At 41.6% G+C, this 18,345-nt stretch overlaps 1 protein-coding gene across 2 annotated transcripts in view; it reads left to right on the top strand.

Moving 5' to 3' along the window:
* Nucleotides 1–18,345, top strand: part of SYN3 (synapsin III) — a 177,185-nt gene that overhangs the window by 27,667 nt on the left and 131,173 nt on the right. For both annotated transcript variants that reach the window (XR_003251418.1, XM_026052296.1), the window contains exons 4-5: nt 12,159–12,315; nt 17,996–18,085. Coding sequence is in view for 1 of the 2 variants with exons in the window: in XM_026052296.1 (XP_025908081.1) it covers nt 12,159–12,315; nt 17,996–18,085 (247 nt within the window). In the remaining variant the exon portion in view is untranslated. The remainder of the gene's footprint in view (nt 1–12,158; nt 12,316–17,995; nt 18,086–18,345) is intronic.

Below are 18,345 nucleotides of genomic sequence, written 5' to 3'. Positions count from 1 at the left end.
TATTTAGTTCGAGATCAGAAATAGAGATGCAGATGTGTTAAACTGCAAGCAGGGAGATTTTTGAAGGACATAATCAGAGTGGCTGAAAAATGGTCATTCTGACAGTGCTGAGTTTAATTTCTCAAGACATCACTTCCAGTTCAAGAAGTCCAATGCAACACTTGTCACTGTTGATTAGCTATGACTGTGGTCCTTCAATTCCTCTGAGGTCTTGACAGCTCTCAATACACTCACAAGTCTCCGTTCATTCTTTGGTGCAATTTCATGAGTCTCTGCTAAAACCTTAAAGTTTGAGTCTGTTATATCCATCTGCTATCTCTAGACCCACAAATGTCTGTTTCTCAGTAAAGGAAAGCGTATGTCTTGTGAACCCACCACTGGAATGTCCATCAGCCAGTGCGCTGTGCTAATGCACTCATGTGTTCATTTGCTCATGATCCTGGAAGGTTTCCCAAGAACAATTTTCTAGGTTGATCACATCTTCATTTTCCTTCCTATGCCTTTCCTCCCAAAGTCATTCCTAAGTCTGGCAGAAAGCTCTTCAGCTATTAAACTGAAACTGAAGACAAAATTTATTTCACATGAGTGTCTGGGGCATGACATTCATGTCCTGCTTGTGGTAAATACACATGTACTAAAGCTAGCTTTTCTTCATGGCTCTCTATATATGAAAAAGCATATGTTTTTACATGTGGCTGTAGTTCAGATTTTGTGTTTTCATCTATGGATATTTCTATATTTCATCTATGATTCTGTGCAGTGGGGGGTAGATTTCGCAAACAGATGTCTGTCTAGGTACCCAATATATATGGCTACATGTCCATGGTTTGAAAAAGGCCTTACAAGCAACRCAGCATGTGCTGATATGCCCATTCCTCCCTAGTTCAGTAAATTTAAGAGCCCACACTAACAAATTTACAAAAGCATTCTTACTTATGCTTTAGGAATTGGGGAGAAAAAGCATTCTTTGCTTTAGAAAGCTAATTAAGAAACACACTACTAATGGTCCTTCAGCCAGCCCCTGAACACGGGTCCAGGCATGGAACTGCACCATGTATTTCCCCTCAGGATTTTGTTTGTCACCTCTCCTGCAATGGATGCCTTCCTCTGCTCCATAGATGCTTTTCAGACTTTCTATTATCAATGAAGCAAAAAGTTCCTCTGCTCCATAGATGCTTTTCAGACTTTCTACTATCAATGAAGCAAAAAGAAGATTAAAAACAGCATATCTTATTTTCGAGCTGAATTCTGTGTGTGCCATACCTGACTCTAGTATTTCCTTTGTGTCTTGTCCTTGCTCTTTCCACTAACTGTGTCATAACATGCTACATGCTCATACACAGAAAAGGAAATGAAAATATTTTGTTATTGTTTTCAGCATGTTCCTGCTTGAGGGCAATATGTTTTTTGTCCATGTTGTCTACTTAGATTTCCCTCTGTGCCAACAAGTAGTAGGCTATTACGTAGAGCTCTATCTTCAGGAGTCTCTGTTTGCAGAGAGATTCATATTGCATGTAAGCATACGCCATGTTATTGAAACATTTTTTGAGTGGAGACACTCAACCGCTTGGGGTATACAAAGGTGCAGATGCTTTGGTCCATCCACATGCATGCAGCTTGCTTCCTGCCCCCCCTGCAGCTCCCCATCGTACCAGGGATCTATTTCCAGATACCCGTCGGTGTGCTCCCACTGCAGGGGCAATGCTACCTGAAGCATCCTCCATGCACTGGCCCTGCTGAAGCTAATTTGATATTCTTTGTGGTCCAGTTGTCATAGTCACAGGAGCACTCCAACTGCTAGGCAAATGGGAACAATTGAGATAATTATAATACTGTGGCAATAAATGAGTTTTTCTAAGTGTATAGCCTCAGCAAACACTATTACAGGAATAACAAGGAGAATTTCTGCAGTTAAACTGCAGTGCAGGAAGCTCCATGTTTAAAAGCTATTGATAGCTTGTTGATCAAGAATTGTAAAAGTCTAGGTGTGCCCTCGATTTTGGGAACCACAAAAGTAATTAAAGAAATTTAGAAAAGATATATGTCAAATACATCAAATATTAATAATAACCATAATAGTAGTAATACTAAAGTCATAATAGACTGAGCAAACTTGAAACAAGAGACTAATATTTCCAAGAGACCAAATTATTTGACTTGGATGCAGTCCTTCAGCCTTTGTGCACACAGACAGAGGTCATTGAGGAGGTATTCCTGAAGATGTATGTGTTGGTCGTACACATCTCTGATCCAGCACTTGCTAGGCCTCTCAATTATTAAGTATGATCTTCAGCCACAAGTCAGAATGTTTCTAGACTGTGAGATACAATTCTAATACTGCTTTTTAAATACTCTAAATTCTAAGAAAGCTAACTGACAAGTTATAGGAAGGAAATATGAATACCTAGGTAACAGGCACACTTGGGATTCCTTTCCTGCAAACTCCTCCTGCTTCACACTCCCCTTCAAAGCAGTGGTAACAGAGTGGAGTAACTGAGTTAAAAATAGAAGACACTTTAGGGCAGTCAATTTTAAATCTACAAAATGATAAACACTTTTATTAGTAATAATAATAGTAATACTATAGCAAACACTGGCATATTCTCTGCAGTTTTAAATTAAGCTAGCTGAATTGTATTCTATTACCATATTTAATTCTGTCATTTTGCAATACATCTTATATTTCTTTATTTAAACTGGAGAYGTCTAACTGTATGTTGTAATCAAAGCTCTTGCTTTGCTGATCTCTTGATTCTTTCTAGCACTGCAGAATTATGGCTTTATTTTGGACCCTGGGCAAACTGACTTGAATTACACCTGGAAAGTATTGTGGTTCTTTTTCTTGGGGAAAAAAAAAAAAAACCTCCTATAATGAAAGTACAATAATCCTTGAAATCTCACCCTTATCAACGGCCTGTAGCAGGGAGGGGAGTGGGTAGATGTACATTTAGAAGTATTATTTTAGAAGTTGATTAAAGAAAGCAAGGAGCTCAAAGTATACAAACCTCCACACTTCATAGTCTGTATATCTTTAAAAAAATAATTTCAGCCAAGCTAGGAAAACTACTACACGTGCTGAAGTATTACTTGTCTAGCCCAATTTTTATGAGTGTGGCTCTTACAGTTTAATCTTGCAGTAAAAAAAAAAGTTTTCCACCTCCTCTCTCTCCCTATTAAATTTTGCACAGCTGTAGTGCAAGATGAGGGATTTAATTGCCCTTGTGGTGGTACTTGAGGTAGAGAATATCTTCCAACATACCTGTAAAACTGCTTGTGTTTTCCTGTGCCATTTCCACCATGAAATGTGATGACTCTATCAGCCCATGGACTCCATCAACCTCTTCAGTGCAGGTTATGTTCAAAGCTAAATGAAAAAGAGCCAGCCATAGAGCACCTCTAGTGAGCTCTATCTCTCATCACTCCTTATCACTTCTTTGCCTCATATCACACYTTGTATCACACCTCATCCCGATCCAAGACAAAGAAGGGAGATAAGAAGGGCACTGGGATCAGCACCTGGCTTGGCCAGAGCCAAGGGGACCTGCTGGCACCTTGACCCTTGTTACAACCACACTCCTTTGGTTAGGATTGGCGCCCGACCTTCTGCAAAGAAACATTACATGTGTGCAGCTAGAGGCAGCACTAGTCAACCACCAAGGATCCCTAACCAATTTAAACAAAACTACTCCTTCAACAGCAAAATGCCACCACTTCTCAGTTCAATGGAAAAAAAATGGACTTTAAAAAAAAAAGACATGACTCAACGCCTGCTTTTAAAATACTTGTATGGATTCTGCGTCCTCCTCACTTTGCATAAGTCTACACACACTTGCATGAACACACACAGTAAAGCGCCTGGAGTTTACCTTAGAAAAATAAAGATCTTGTCATGTCTCCTGAGATTATATACAAAGAACAGGATTTTTTTTTCATTTATTTTGCATATCACCAGAAGCTGCCTTCATATCAACACTTCTGCAATGTAAAGAGACCTTCAGTGTTGGTATTGCAGCCATTCGATAGAGTATTTATGCTTTCAGAATATTATAAAAGTGACTTAATAAATGAGATTTGGGTTGTCTCTACTTCTGACAGCACTTCGTCTCCCAAACTATGATCTCAGCCTCTGCATGGGATTAAAGGCAGAACTATGTTTGCCTTTTGGGCTTTAAAAAACATCAGCTATTAATTCCAGTAGATGTGGGAATAAGGCAGAGGTATGTTGAAAATCTGGACGGCTTCTTACATAGGGAATACTAATGTGTTTGGGAGCATTTCAGATTTTTAAGGATATAAATTAATCATGCACCAGACTGCTTTCATACCCTGTCTCCCTGTGGAGGTGGTTCTTTTGCCACTGAGGCTGATCATCCAAAGCAAAAAACATCTTCTGGTGTTTCTGCATGAAACCTACCATGGCAATGGCCTGAATCACGGCATGGAGCTCCATCATCAGCATCCCAGTGCAGATTAACTGGGACATCCCCAAGATCTGAAGCAGGGACAGCACTTGCAGGTAGCAAGAGCAACAGCACTACCCTGGCAAATAGGGAAAGTCCTGTTTGTTCAAGATGGGACATTATCAGTCCTATTTTTTCAACATGGGACATTATCAGCTCTGATAAAACTGGTAGCAAAACAAAAATAGGGTGGTGTATTGTATTTGACAAACCCTAGCTGTGGGGTAGGATGGCTGCTATGGAGCAGTGCTTAGTCCTAAAGACTTTACCTGAATTTTGTCAGTCTGTAGAACATGCGTATTTCCCCTGGCCAGCAGAATGATATGCCCTTCTCACTCATGGCCATGGTGGGGTCAGTGAATGCCCCAGATCCCCTACTTAAAGCTATCATTCTTTTAATTAAGGCTTTTCCTGCTGTCTTCAGCTGATGTTTGCCTGCCTTCTGTAAACAGGATGGCAGCCTGTTGAGTCATGGTCGAAACGTACCAGAGTTTGAGTGCTTTTTCCCCACTTGCATATTTATGCACTGCAAAGCTGTGTTACTTCCATACAGTGTGAAGAAACATATCATTTTACATGGTGGAAGAAAATGGCCACTGCAACAGCAGGTGACTTTCTGCTATTTGGAGTTGGCGGATCCTAGAGGCTTGTGTATTCTGACTATGAAAGGTCTACTGCTCCAGGTTGCATGTCTCCTTAACTTCAGAGGAGGATACTGAACYGTTTCCCATCCCACTCCTGGGTTCACTTACCTCACAGGAGACACCGAAGAGCTTCTCTCTGACAAAAGTGGGTAGGTTTTCTGTCCTACAAAGGGGAAGCCATCKTGCTATACAGTAGCTGCTCATTGAGCCTCTTGAGGACTTTTCTGCTCCCAAGAGCTGGGAGGTCATGGATGCAGCTACTGTCCATGGACACTGATGCAAGACTTATCAATAGGTATGAGGTCACTGTCCAGCTTCTCACCTTCCAAGAACCTTATGTCAAAAAGAAGAAACCTCGACTCTGCCTAGATGCTATCTGTTTAGATTTGATTCTTGATTTTGTTGGGGAGTACTTTTATAGCACTACATCTGTTCTATTGTTGTTTTTCTTTTTTGTTTGTTTTGTTTTTGTTTTTCCTCTCAAATCAAAATTCTGGAATTCTCTGCAAAGATGCAGATGGCTCAAAAGATGTGAAAAACCTATTTGGAGAGTTCAAGTTCCTAGAAGCCAGATGGAAATATATATTGAGCATATATTTCTCCCAAGATTAACAGAATGTGCCACACTGTACAGTATGTGCTGTATATTTAACACTGAACAACATTTGGCCAATATTTTGTGTTGATGGCATGGTAAGATGTAAATGTAATAGAGATGAGCATGTAACATCCCRTAAGCTTTTACAAGGGCACTTCAAAGAAAACAACAACGTGCCAAGTGACCACTTCCCCTACCTAAATTTCCTGCGGAGATAAAGGACTGGAACAAGGTGTCAGATAGTGTAGACTCTGGCATATTGTAGCTACATATAAAGCAATTTTACACCACCAGTAAACATTTATAAACTCTAGAAATGATTCCCACATAAGTGATGATTTACCATAATCTTCCACTAATACCACCCCTCAACCTGTCTTTCTACTCTTTTTTTTGACCAGGAACTAGGAAAGGGGAGAGAAGTTGGGGTGTGTTTATTTATTAATTTTCAGCTGCTCCCATCCCAGTTCTTGCTGCTAAACAGCTGCATGGAAGGCCTGCTTCTCTCATCGGGATTTAGAGATCTCCCAGATGAATAATGTCCCCCTTCACATCCTCTGCAGCTGGCGCCCAGCCGACGTGCAAGCAGGATGCTGACAGTTATTGGGAAAACATTTGGAGTGCAGGCAGCTGCCAGAAAGCAGAAGTCACTCTGAGCAGACAAGGGTGGGGAGCATCTCGGAGACTAAACTGCTCCCTGGCCCTTTTCACATTTACAGTCACTCTTTCCGATAAGAAATGTGCTGCCAGCGTCTAGAGTGTTCATCAATTAGTTAATCCTGGACTGAATGCAAGGATGATTAAAGGCTGATGTAGATTGGTTCAGTCCCAATCAGCTTCCCTCCCTCTCCCCAGTCTTGTCTTAATTTGTTTCCTTTTACCTGCTTTTTTACTAGTGTTTYTTCTGGGAATAACAAACGGGAGAAGTGAAGGGCCGAAATCTGCGCTATACCGGTCTAGGTAGCCTTTCATTAATGACCAGACCCTGGGACAGAGGGCACTCTCAGCAACAGGTTAGTGAGGTGTGGAGTAATTCAAATGATGGAGGGCAGGGCTGCCATTCAGAGCCATTCGGAGGGACCTCATCTACAGGGAAACAGGCCAAAAGGAACTTAATGGAGAACAGTAAAGACATCTGCAAATTCCTACACATGAGGAGGAATAGCCCTATTTACCAGGGCAGGCTGGAAGCCAGTTGGAGAGAAAGAAACTCTATAGAACAGGACCTGGGAGTCCTATGTGCCCTGGCAAGGAAGAAGGCCAGCTGCTGATGGAACTGCATTTGCAATAGCATAGCTAGTGAGATTCTGTTCACATCTGGAGTCTGTATCCAGCTGTGAGGTCCCCAGTAAAAAATAAAAAAGAGAGATTGACAAATGGGAACAACTTGAGCCAAGTGCCACCAAGATGAGAGGGAAGTAGAGCAAATGACATCCAAAAGTGAAATGTAAAAGAAAAGGGACCTACTCACAGCCATCAACTAAGTAATAGGACGGTAGAGAGCAAATGAAGAMTTCTTCTTGATCTTTTTCTTGAAGGTGCATAGCGAAAGGAAGGAAAACATTTGGTCAGATTGAAGCAGGTGAAAATGCAAATTACTGAAAACAAGAAAACTTCCACAGAGAGGATGGTCAAACATTGAAACACATGCTCAGATTGACTACGGATTCTTTATCCTTGGAAATATTCCAAATTTGCTGGTCAAGACTCTGAACAATCCAAGGTAACATTAAAACTAGCCCTGCTTTGAGCAGAAGGCTGAATCAGATGACTTCCAGAGATCTTCCCCAACCTAATTCTGTTGTTCTKTGATGTTGGAAAGTATTCTGATTACCTTTAAAAGCTTTAGGTCAGAAGCTTTTCAGAAGGCAAGCTGCTACTGGTAGATGTAGTTGCTACTTTGAAGCATTGCTAGGGTACATATGCATTTCCTGGTCAAGGTTCATCCATTTACAAATAAAAACTATGATAAACTTCGGAGACTGTCACTAAATAGTTTGGAGAATGTTAGAAGAGCATGTTAACGGCTTTTTGACTTTCACCATTGGTCTGTTCCTGACAGGCAAATGAAAGCATCTTCCAAGATGTCCTAATTTCTGTGTAGCAGTCCTGCTCCCACTGCAAATATAATTCCTGTTTCCTTCTCCTTTTATTTCACTGGATTTCCCCACAACCTCATGGTTTTACTCACTGCCATTTGTCTGTTACAGTGTACCCAAAAGACCGCCTGTTCCTTCTCCCTGCCTGGAAAAGCCAGCTACTTCTCTATTCTATGTTGCCTTAACCTGTTTCTCAATAATCGTCTCTGAGTTACCTTACTTTAATAGGTAATGGCATCTTACTGCAGAGAAATGTTATGGATTACCTTTTCAGAGTCAATTCTCTTCTTGTCACCAGAGATGTAYGACAGGTCACCAAGACATTTACTGGAGCTCCTGAGATTGTTGAACTTCATAGTTAACATCAGGAATCCCTTAAATTGTTTTATATCCCCTCATTTCTGGCAAGCCTATTGCCAAGAAAGCTAATCCWGTTAAGATTGAAGGATAGATGGTTCCAAGTTAAAGAAATTATATCCTTCAGTCAAACCTCCTCCTTTCTCTAAAGTATTATGTATTATGGATCCAGCCTTTATACTTCAGTTTGTCTCTGAGGTATAGTTTAATGCTAAGCAGGAAAGAAACTGCTAAAACATATTGGAGCAAGTTGAAAAAGAGTCAGTTAAATGCAAACAAACATCCAGCATTGCAGTATCACCATCAGGGAATGGCAGCACTAACAGCTTCATAGCCAGTAACTCGTCATCACCCGGGGSTGATCATTTTAATCGGTAATTGCTGGTCAACCTCAATTGCCAGGAGGGGAGGGAGGCTGAGCAGCAGCCRTTGGCCTTGACTGATATCTGGCACAGAGAGAGAGCTACTGCAAACTGAAACAGCTACAGGGGCTTGTAGGGCTGCTTCACCTTGGGGCTGCCAGTGATGTCCTGCACTGCTCGGATCACTGCGAGGCCTCTGCCTTGTGTAGCAGAGGTCAATGCCTGCGGTGATATGAGCTAAAAGGAATGTTCCTTTCCATTCCAGAGGAAAGCAAACTCTCACAAGTTATTTCAATCTGAAAATGAAACTTTTCCAGCCTCCTACATTTTTTTTTAACAAAGGATTCTTATACCTCTGCGCCACTCGGGGAAGATGTTACATGCAGTTTAGTGGCCTTTCTTTTGCCAGAGAAAGCTAGGAGYCAAAGTGTAAATAAGAACTGATCCCCTGGGGTCTGAACAGTTTTCTCCTGGAAGCTTCATCACTCTAGTTATCATGGTAAGGAAGATTCATGACTTTAGGCAGGTTTCTGTCCTGCAGTCCAGAAAGAGTACTTGACCGATGTGCACACCACTAGCAATCTGTTTTAGATCTCTAGTGYACTTTTATTTTTATTTATCCATATCTTCTCCTTGCCCATTACATGTTTGAAGCTTGACAGACTCCCTTATATTCYTTCTGTGACCAAATCCATTCTTGTAACCTGTATTTAGCAGTGATTTATAGTCAGGAGTCATGAGTGATGGTATAGGAACTGGAAGACAGATCTAGTGAAAATGAAAAGCATAATGTAGTCCTGCCATTGGTCCTAGTCCTGCCAGACTACTGAGTACTGAGGATCCCAGTATATTAGATGCTAGTGAGATTTACTGAGCTAATATTTTAGTCAATGGCATTTCAAATGTAGGACTTCTCTATAACCTGATAACCTACGATTTCAGCTTTCTGTCATGTGAGACTATTGGGTTGCATAGAACTAGTGAAGAAAWTAGTTTAACTAATAGCTGTACAAATTCAAAGTTGTTAGAATAAAATACATTCTGAAAATGAGCAATAGCCTGTGAAAGTAATCTTCTACCAAAACAGTAAGAAACTTCTTTGGTGAAGTGATCAAGCTCTTTTTCTCCCTAGTTCACTAGTAATCCCAGTCATCCAGGGTTCATGTTGCCATTTCCACTGTGATTATTTCTTTTCCTTTTAATGTCTAACTTTCTAACCTCTTAATGCTGCATTTTGCCCCTGGTCTCTGTTTCTCCTTTGCAGACGTCTCCCAGACTCCATGGCTCTCTAGCTGATGTTTATTCTCAGCCAGTTCCAGGCCTTGCGCTCCTCTGCTTTTTCCTCAGTATCCATGGGAACATGGTCATTGTCACACAGTTTAAAAGGGACATTCAGTGTCCACCTTCACCTAAAAGAGATTTGCTTCTCATCTGCTGCATGAGAGAGTGCCCTGCCTTCCTACATGATACAGGGTTTGGGAATAGGCTTTTCTACATTTATTCTGCATTCTTGTGTCTGTCTTGTAAGTTGAAAAAACTCTTCCTTTGCCAGGATCTAAAAAGACAAGAGCTTTTTCTAAGCTTTTGGCTCACAGAAATAAAGCCATTGAAGGCAGTTTCCCAGCCACCACGGGTCCTGCCCCTGGCTGGCCACACTCCTTAACATGATTTCTACCACTCCGCACCTTATGCCCAGCGTTGGAGACAATGTCCGTACATAAACACAGTAGCTTCTTCAGGGGAGACCAGAGCAATGGTCTAGACCATTACATATAAGGTTTAAGTACTTACATATATGTAAGTGCTCTTCCCTAAGTCAAGCCRCAGAAAAGTCTTGAGCCATAATAGGGACCAGCTTCTTCTTTGCATGAATGAAGGGGGTTCATTCTTGAAGCTCCTGCCCCTGTGAGCATCAGTGTTTAGTAACTCAGCACACACACCAAGGCCTGATCCTAGGAAGGTGAATAGCCCTGCCTGAGTATCCGYGTCGCCTCTGCCGTGCCTTCTTCATGGAAAGTCCAGCCAAAATGGAGCAGATAAAGTTTTCCAAGAGCAGTATTTGCTTGCTGTTCCTCAGCATGGGGTCCCCACTTGCCCCACTCCCATTGACATCAGGGAGGCCCATAAATCAGCTACACATTGATGGTGCAGCCCTTCTGATGCTCATTAAGCATCTCGCTGCTGGAGGAAAACACCACCATTGGTGCCAAGTACATTAAGGAACCCGTCTGGGTTTAAAACTGCGCCATGGGAGGGAATCACAACATTTCCAAACCTTAGCCTCTTGCATCACAAAAGCAAAGCCTGCTCCTTGCCATGTCTAGAGCCATAACAAAAGCCCAAGGCCAACAAACAAAATGAACAGCTTTGAAACAACCAAGCTGTTCTGGATTTTGTGTACAGTGTTTGTTGCCACATTCTGACCCAGAGTTACCATCTCATATTTCCCTGCCAGAATGATGGAAACATAAATAGGAGCTATAAACCCAAGTATTTCCAGCTTATACATCCAAAGRATAGAAATTATAGTCTCTTAGCAAGGAAAATGTTCGAGGGCAGTGAGGTAATGGGACCTGGTTACAGAGCTCATTTCTCTGAAAAAAAAACTTTAATACAGCATGGATTTTTTTTCCAATGTCCTTGATGCAACCTTTGCTAAAGTATAAAATAATCCCCTGCTTCACTGGAAAAGCCTCTTCCATGACTTAAAGAATGAACTGCTGAGCTCCATTTCGGAAATATTTTTTTTCCAGTTGCTATTTCTAAAGACATCTGAATTTCTCCAAAGACACAATATCACCAAGAAATGAGCTCCGGCAGACTGAATTGCCAACTCATTGCCTATTGGCTTACCTAGCAAGTGCCTCACGTTTCTGTCCATGGGATTATTGCTGCTGTCTTTGAACCATAGGAATCCCAGGTCCAGCCTTGCTACATAATGCTCTACAAGTCCATACCATGAGTCACATCACTGGACTGGGAGCTCTGCTCATTTGATTAATTGCCTTATCATTTGATTAATTGCCCTTTACTTGTTGACATGTAGCATAAGAGCCCAGGATGTGCTGCGTACGTAGTAAGCTGATTAAAGGAGGAATGTGTGTTAATGCATAGATGTGTACAATAGCTTTATGAAATCCCTCATGATCTTCCCACCCACTGGGCATTGCTTCAATATTCAGCTCAATCATCAGGAAACAAACTCGTGCTCCCTCATCTGCATAGCACATTGCAGCAAGTGTTGCCAAATATGGCCAAGCTTTTCAAAAGAAAAGAAAATATCCCCTCCACCTCTCCTCCCCTCCCCCACAGTAAATTTATGACCCTTGGCTCTACTTGTGACTTGTTCCTATGCATGCCTGAGTGACATGGAAATTGCAACAAATCTGTTTGGCATGTTTCTACACTCTAACACTTGCAGCTATGTTGGATTTTTCCTTTTTTTTTTTTTTTTTTTTTAATGGTTTAATGGCTAAGATTTCTTGTTTGCTTTGTTACCTTCTAACACAAGCGATATATGCTCAGGGGCCCCAGGAAGAGCAAAATGTTAATGAAAGGGCAAGGAGAAGGATGGAGAAATAGGGAAAAGCATTGCTGATTGTGGAGTGTAAAACATCCCTCCCATTGTGTTTTTCCAGGTCCTTCAAGCCTGACTTTGCTCTGATCCGGCAGCACCCCTACAGCATGGCGCTAGGGGAGGACTTCCGCAGCCTCATCATTGGCCTCCAGTACGGTGGCATCCACACGGTCAACTCCCTCTACTCCATCTACAACTTCTGCAGCAAGCCCTGGGTGGTAAGTGGCTCTCCAGTCCTACTTCATGTCAATGCTGCAAAGTGAAAATCTAACATCAACCAAGTACCACATTCACTTTCCTTTTTTTTTATTTTTTATTTTTTTAAGAATTGCACCTCTTTAGGCTAAAGCCATTCTTCAACAACTTATCCAGCTGGGAATTCTTAAAAAAAAAACTAAACAAAACAGAAAAGCTATCCATATTACTCCTCTAGTATTAGCCCAGTGTTATTTCCTCATCTTGAGTAGAAAGCTTTGTTCTGTCCCAGATTCTAACATGTGGCAGAGAGTCAGTAATATTTAGATTTGTTGCATGGTAGAGTAGGTTGTTTGACAGAATATGGATGGTATGGCAAAATAGTTGAGTCAGCTTTTGGTGACAGGCTTTTGAGACAGCCTCCTGCACCTGTTCTGTAAATTTTGTCAAATTAATTTGGAAGTCTCAAGAGATCTTGAAAACTGGTGGCACTCAGCCCTAAAAAAAAAAAAAATAAAATAAAATAAAATAAAATAAAATAAAAAAATAAAATTTGTAATAATTCCCTGGACTTGTTTTATGATGAGTTTTAAGTTAGCAGGAACTGAAGGATCAGGAGAGCCAGAGGATAAGGCTGGCCATCATAGGACCTGCAGGAAGAAATCAGATGTCAGAATCATTTTAGAGTCCATACCTGGGTCTCCTAAGCAGTTTCATCCCAGAGTGCCCTCCCTGGTCACTGGTCCTTCCAGAATAGAAATTTCCCCTGCACTGTTCTGGGAATGAAKCAGAGAACTACAAGCTATACAGAAGTGATAAGGACACGGGACTTTCCAATATCTCCCCCACTGGCAAATTTTAAGATACTCTTTTAGGAATTTTCCTTTCTTATTTCACAAATATAGCCTTGGTTGAGAAGTGCATTTCTAATAAGAGGTAACCATTTTCCTTGTTACTCTACCAAGAGTTTTCTTGATTTCTTGGAATAAACATCCACAGTCTTCACAGTGTTCATTGGTAGTTCAATATAGCTSAGGTCTGTAGTGATTCAGTCCTTTTTTTCTTTCCCATGAATATCCAGTGCTGAATTGGATATTTCCAATTCCTACTGAAAAGCTACCAGCATTATAGACATTGTTGTTTCAGTTTTCAGCCATTTCATGACATCTGGAGTTTTCACTAAGACCAAAGATACAGCATTGTAAAAGGTCAAGATTCAGACAGAGATTTGAGGTGCTAAGTCCTGGCTATGCAGTCTGGCTTTCCAAAGTGTTGTGTGRTCTCCAGGTCACTGAGCTGAGTCTAGTAGTCTCCATTTTGTGGAATGAACCTGTGGATCTGCCTGCAAGTAAAATTGAAGTCCAAACAGTTTCCATTCTCTCAGAATTTCTGCAATGCCAATCACTTCTCGAATCCCAGGGGCTCTTCAAAACCAGGACTATTTTCCCCTCCATTTGGTTCAGCAATTACAAGCACTTCTTATTGTTATTGCTATTAATTTGAAATCCCAACTAGACAGTTTTAAAGCTCTCATCACTACTCAGAAACCAGAGATGGTGCCATCATGGTGCCCTTTTGTGCTTGTATCTGCATGGCAAGCCCTGGAGAAAGCATACAGGTGATCAGAATGCAAGACTGCATCCTGTCCTTTCCAAAAGTGTTGCAGAGCACTAATACACTGGGCAATGCCCGTCCTCTCCTCCAGGAAAAATCTCTTTCCCTTCTCTGTATGGGTAGCAAGTTTGCCCTCAGTCCACGTTTGAATGACTAGGGAATGGAAAGGGGAGGAAGAAGGGAGTCAGCAAAAGGTTTGCTGCTAGATTTTGTCTTTGTTTTCTGCAGAGAGTTGACCTCAGTGACCAGACAAAAAGTCTCTGCCTTTACACTGACTTTTACTGAGGGAAACTGTCATGTGGTATCTTCCATCTGATTTGGGGATGGAGTCTGTCACTGTTGACTTTTCAAATCATTCCTTGCAATTATGGTCGTGTTGGTGTGCAGTGGCCTCCATAAAATGTGACAGGCTTATTTTTAAGAATCTAAAATAAAAGAAAACAAACAAACTCAGCACATTGCAGAAAAAAAAAAAAAGACCAGGGCTGGCAAGGTAGTGTGGGAGAACTTGGCTCTGCCAGGAACTCATCTTTAGCTATTCTAGGTCTGGTTCTGCCATGTTTTACTCACGGGGAATATGGTTGGCTCAGACAGCCTTCCCAGAAAAGTCAAAGAAATGACTTGTAAACATTTAAAACAGGTTTACAGAGTGCATCTTCTCCCTTTTGCCCACCCCCTCCACACATACACATTGCTCTCCACCCCCAAATACAATGATTGTAACTAATTACACAACTTAAGACCTCAAATGGGATCTGAGCTGGTATTTGGCACTATAGAAGTTTTATCAGGTTGAAGTGAACTCAGGCAGAGATTGCAGTGAGATCTCTGAGGAAGGCAGAAAGCTCCCCTGGCAGCAGAGCCAGAAGATTTTGTGATAGCTGGAATATGAGAGATAGAGACAGACCATTTTACTTTAGTGCATATTCCACTTTGATTGCAAAACAGRCGTCTTAAAATGAAGGATATGTTTAACAAAGATTACTGGAAACTTTTTGGTCCTATGAAATTGCAGAGATACACTAAGAAATGAAATTAGATCCCCTTGGGAAATGCACTTTTCACTTTTCMTTTTTTTTCTTTTTCCCAAAGATGGCTCCATTTCATTGAAATGTTTATGATTTGGTGGAGGAAGATGGGATGGAGACTGTTTTTCCTTGGCAATTTGCAGTGATGTTTTCTCAGCAACTGTAATTACAATCAGCTGAGTTTGGGCTTGAGTTTACTCAAATACGCAGACTCATTTTTAATGATATTTTCCAGGTTTCCAGTGCAGCAATACACATATCTTCAAATATTCAAATCTGCATTAAAGCAACAGGCACAATTTTAAATATATATTTCTGGGAAAAAAAAAAAAAAGGCATATTCAGGGGGATCTTGCACACAAAGAAGTGGAATCTAAGATGAAGAATCTTACATCTGTAAGACTGTAGTAAATATGAAGCCTTGAAAATCAGACATCTTTGGAGCCCAGGAGAATCCCAGCCAAAGGACCATTGACTGTAAAGTAGTATCTTCTCCCTGGTAGCCTAGATGCTTTAGAAATATGCACCACAGGCTTTGAGATCCATTCAGTAAACCTCTTTTTTTTTCTCTGTAAAGTCTCCCTAACAGAATAAATCTGATGTAGAAGAGGTCAAACCAACTTAAATAAGACAGTGCCCTTGCATACCTGCTCCAGGTGCATCAAACCCAGACTGTGCCATGTGTTCTTACCCAGAGCAGCTCTGTAGTTTGCATTCAGTCTCACTTAACATCAGTTTGGCCACTGAAAATAAGTATTCATAGCAAAGTATAGAAGAAAGGGAGGTACATCTAGCTGAGCTGCTGACAGTGACATTCCTACCCATGTTAAATACACCAGGATGGCTACTTGAGCTCTTTTATTAGGTGTCTAAAAGGTTGTTGTAACATATGATGTGGGTGTCTCTTGGGCAATATCRTGCGCTGACCAATCGTATCTGCCTCTGCAAAAAAAGCAGGGAGCTGACCCATGAGGGTGAATACCAGAGTCAGAACTTTTTGCAGGCCTGACCCACTGAGGAGACCCTCAGCTGGTTCAGTCCCTCACCTGTTCATCTGAAATGCTTGTTATTTCACACACAGCCAGGAGCTGCATGCTTCAAAAGAAAGTCCAAGGAACCAGTCAAGATGCCATTTGTCAACTGCACAGTTGTTCCAGTTATTTTATTTTCGCTGCTTCCCTGGGATTGCATGGATGTCACCTCATTGCCAYGGCATCCGTGGTTCACGCGCAGCAAGCAGCATATGCTGCTCTCAGCCAGGGTGTTTTTCTTCCTCTCCCTGTCTTTATCTCATTCTGTTTAAGTCCTGTTTGCTCACTTTGCTAGTCAAAAGAGGGCTTTATTTTTCTTCTCTAGGATGTGCAGAGCTAGTGCAAACAGTTAAGAGAAGCAACTTCCCCAACATCAACACCCTCCATGCCAACAATAATTACTCCACATGGGGAGTTTTTCTCTTATCTGCTGATGCATGTGAGGGAGTGCCGGTGTTAGTGATGGGACATGCCAGATCTTGATCATTTCTGGACTTTCTTAATGCCACATTTTGACCCATGAGATTAAGAAGAGGATTACTCACTTGTCTGCAAATCTGCTGAAGCTGCCCCTTCAACATGTGTCTGGCACACACCCTGAAACCTGATTTTTTTAGACTCTGAATTTTTTACACATATCACTCTTTAACGAAAGGGATATTTCTCTGCCAACAAGGGGAGACTCAACATCATATACAGAAACAGTTTTGCTTAGAGTAGTCCAGTGACTGTGGTAGAAGCCCTAACATAGGCACTCAGCAGAGAACTTTTTCAGTAGCCCTCTACTTATTTGCAGTGTAGCCTTGTGGCTGCAATTTGGTACTTTCACTGTGCTCAGTCAGGGTTCAAGAATGTTTAGAAAATATAAGATTAGGTAGCCCATGCTGTTGAGGAGAAAGGAGGTTTTCTTTCMTATTCCTTGGTCATCAAAAGTCTGCCTCCTTCTCTTAACCTGTGTGAGCTTCCTCATCATGAAAGCATCCCTAGGGTTACTGGAGAACTTAGTAGCTCTCCAGTAACTTGCAAAAAGAACTTGCACAGTCAGACTTAACCCAAGCTGGAGGCATTTCATGAATTTAAAATGTCTTAATAAACTTCCAGGTATTGTTTTATTTTCTGTTCAGAAGTCTTGCAAATTAGGTTCAGTTTGTAAATGATTTTGCAAATAGGCTACCAGTGGGGAGTTCAATCATATATACCAGCTCAGCAGGAGCCAAGATTCTTGCTTCTTTTGGAGCAATACACAGTCATTATAGTCTCCTAACACTCATGAAAATGATTGAACTGCAGTATTCATCCTTATTTCCCTTTCTTCAAGACTGCCACATCACTGCTGGTTCAGCATTGCCTTTGGTAATGGAGAAGGAAAGCAAGGTGGCTTGTTATGTGGTTCTGAATGCTCTTAAATCTCTCCTGAGACACTCTGTGTCTCACTAGGCATAACCCTGAATGATAAGCAATTAATAAGAGTGATAACAGTGGTGCTAACAGCAAAGTTCATGTTRTTCTCCTTGTGCATGAAATACTGGTGCTCTTGCTTTCCCTGCAGATGCTACACATTGCTTTCTCTGGACACCCTTTTCATGGTGCAGAATGGTGCAAGCCTCGGATTCACTGGTAGATGGGGTTGGGAGAGGAGATATCTCCCCTGTCCCCTGCCCTGCACGAGAGGATGCTCTTCTGAAAAGGGCCCACCACCATCTCCCCAGCCACGTTTGGAAAGCAAAGCTTGTTCACGGCAGATCTTTAACTGAATCCAAACTGATCCCTTTCTGTCTCTTTAACCTCTGCTCTGCTCTCACAGTCCAAGTTTTTTGCGCTCTGCCTCGCTTAGTCCAGGATGTGCAGATTAAGTAGATATTGTTTTACTACTGCCAACTCTAAGTGTCAATGTGGGCAATAATTGCAGTTCTCTCACTTCCTTCACCAGTATGAGAACATTTGCAAGTTCTGAACTACCATGCAGCAGGCCACTGATATGCTCTGTGTCTGTTTTTCTTCCCCTCCCTTTCTCTCCCCTCCTCCCCAAGTTCTCTCAGCTCATTAAAATCTTCAACTCTCTGGGTCCTGAGAAGTTCCCCCTTGTGGAGCAAACGTTCTTCCCAAGCCATAAGCAGATGGTGAGTACCCTTTCCTTCTTATGATTCCAAAGTGTATTAAGGAGCAGGGAAGAGCAATGAATATGAGTTGGGTATGAGAGGTGGCAGTGGGGACACTGGGGCTAGCCTCAGTTTTGTTCAAGGAGAATTATCAGCTAAAAAGTGATAAGCAAAAACACTGTTTAGGGAATTTTTTTCCTTATTCCCTAGCCTTTCCCAAGCTCTCATACAGACTCCCCATAAAGTGAAAATGAGAATAGTCTCAAAACAAAGACAAAAAT

The sequence above is a fragment of the Nothoprocta perdicaria genome, unplaced genomic scaffold, assembly GCF_003342845.1.
Source record: "Nothoprocta perdicaria isolate Ctin4 unplaced genomic scaffold, notPer1 scaffold_86, whole genome shotgun sequence".
Classification (NCBI taxonomy): domain Eukaryota; kingdom Metazoa; phylum Chordata; class Aves; order Tinamiformes; family Tinamidae; genus Nothoprocta; species Nothoprocta perdicaria.
Note: the sequence above shows the minus strand (reverse complement) of the source record. Positions and strands in the feature narration are given on the sequence as shown.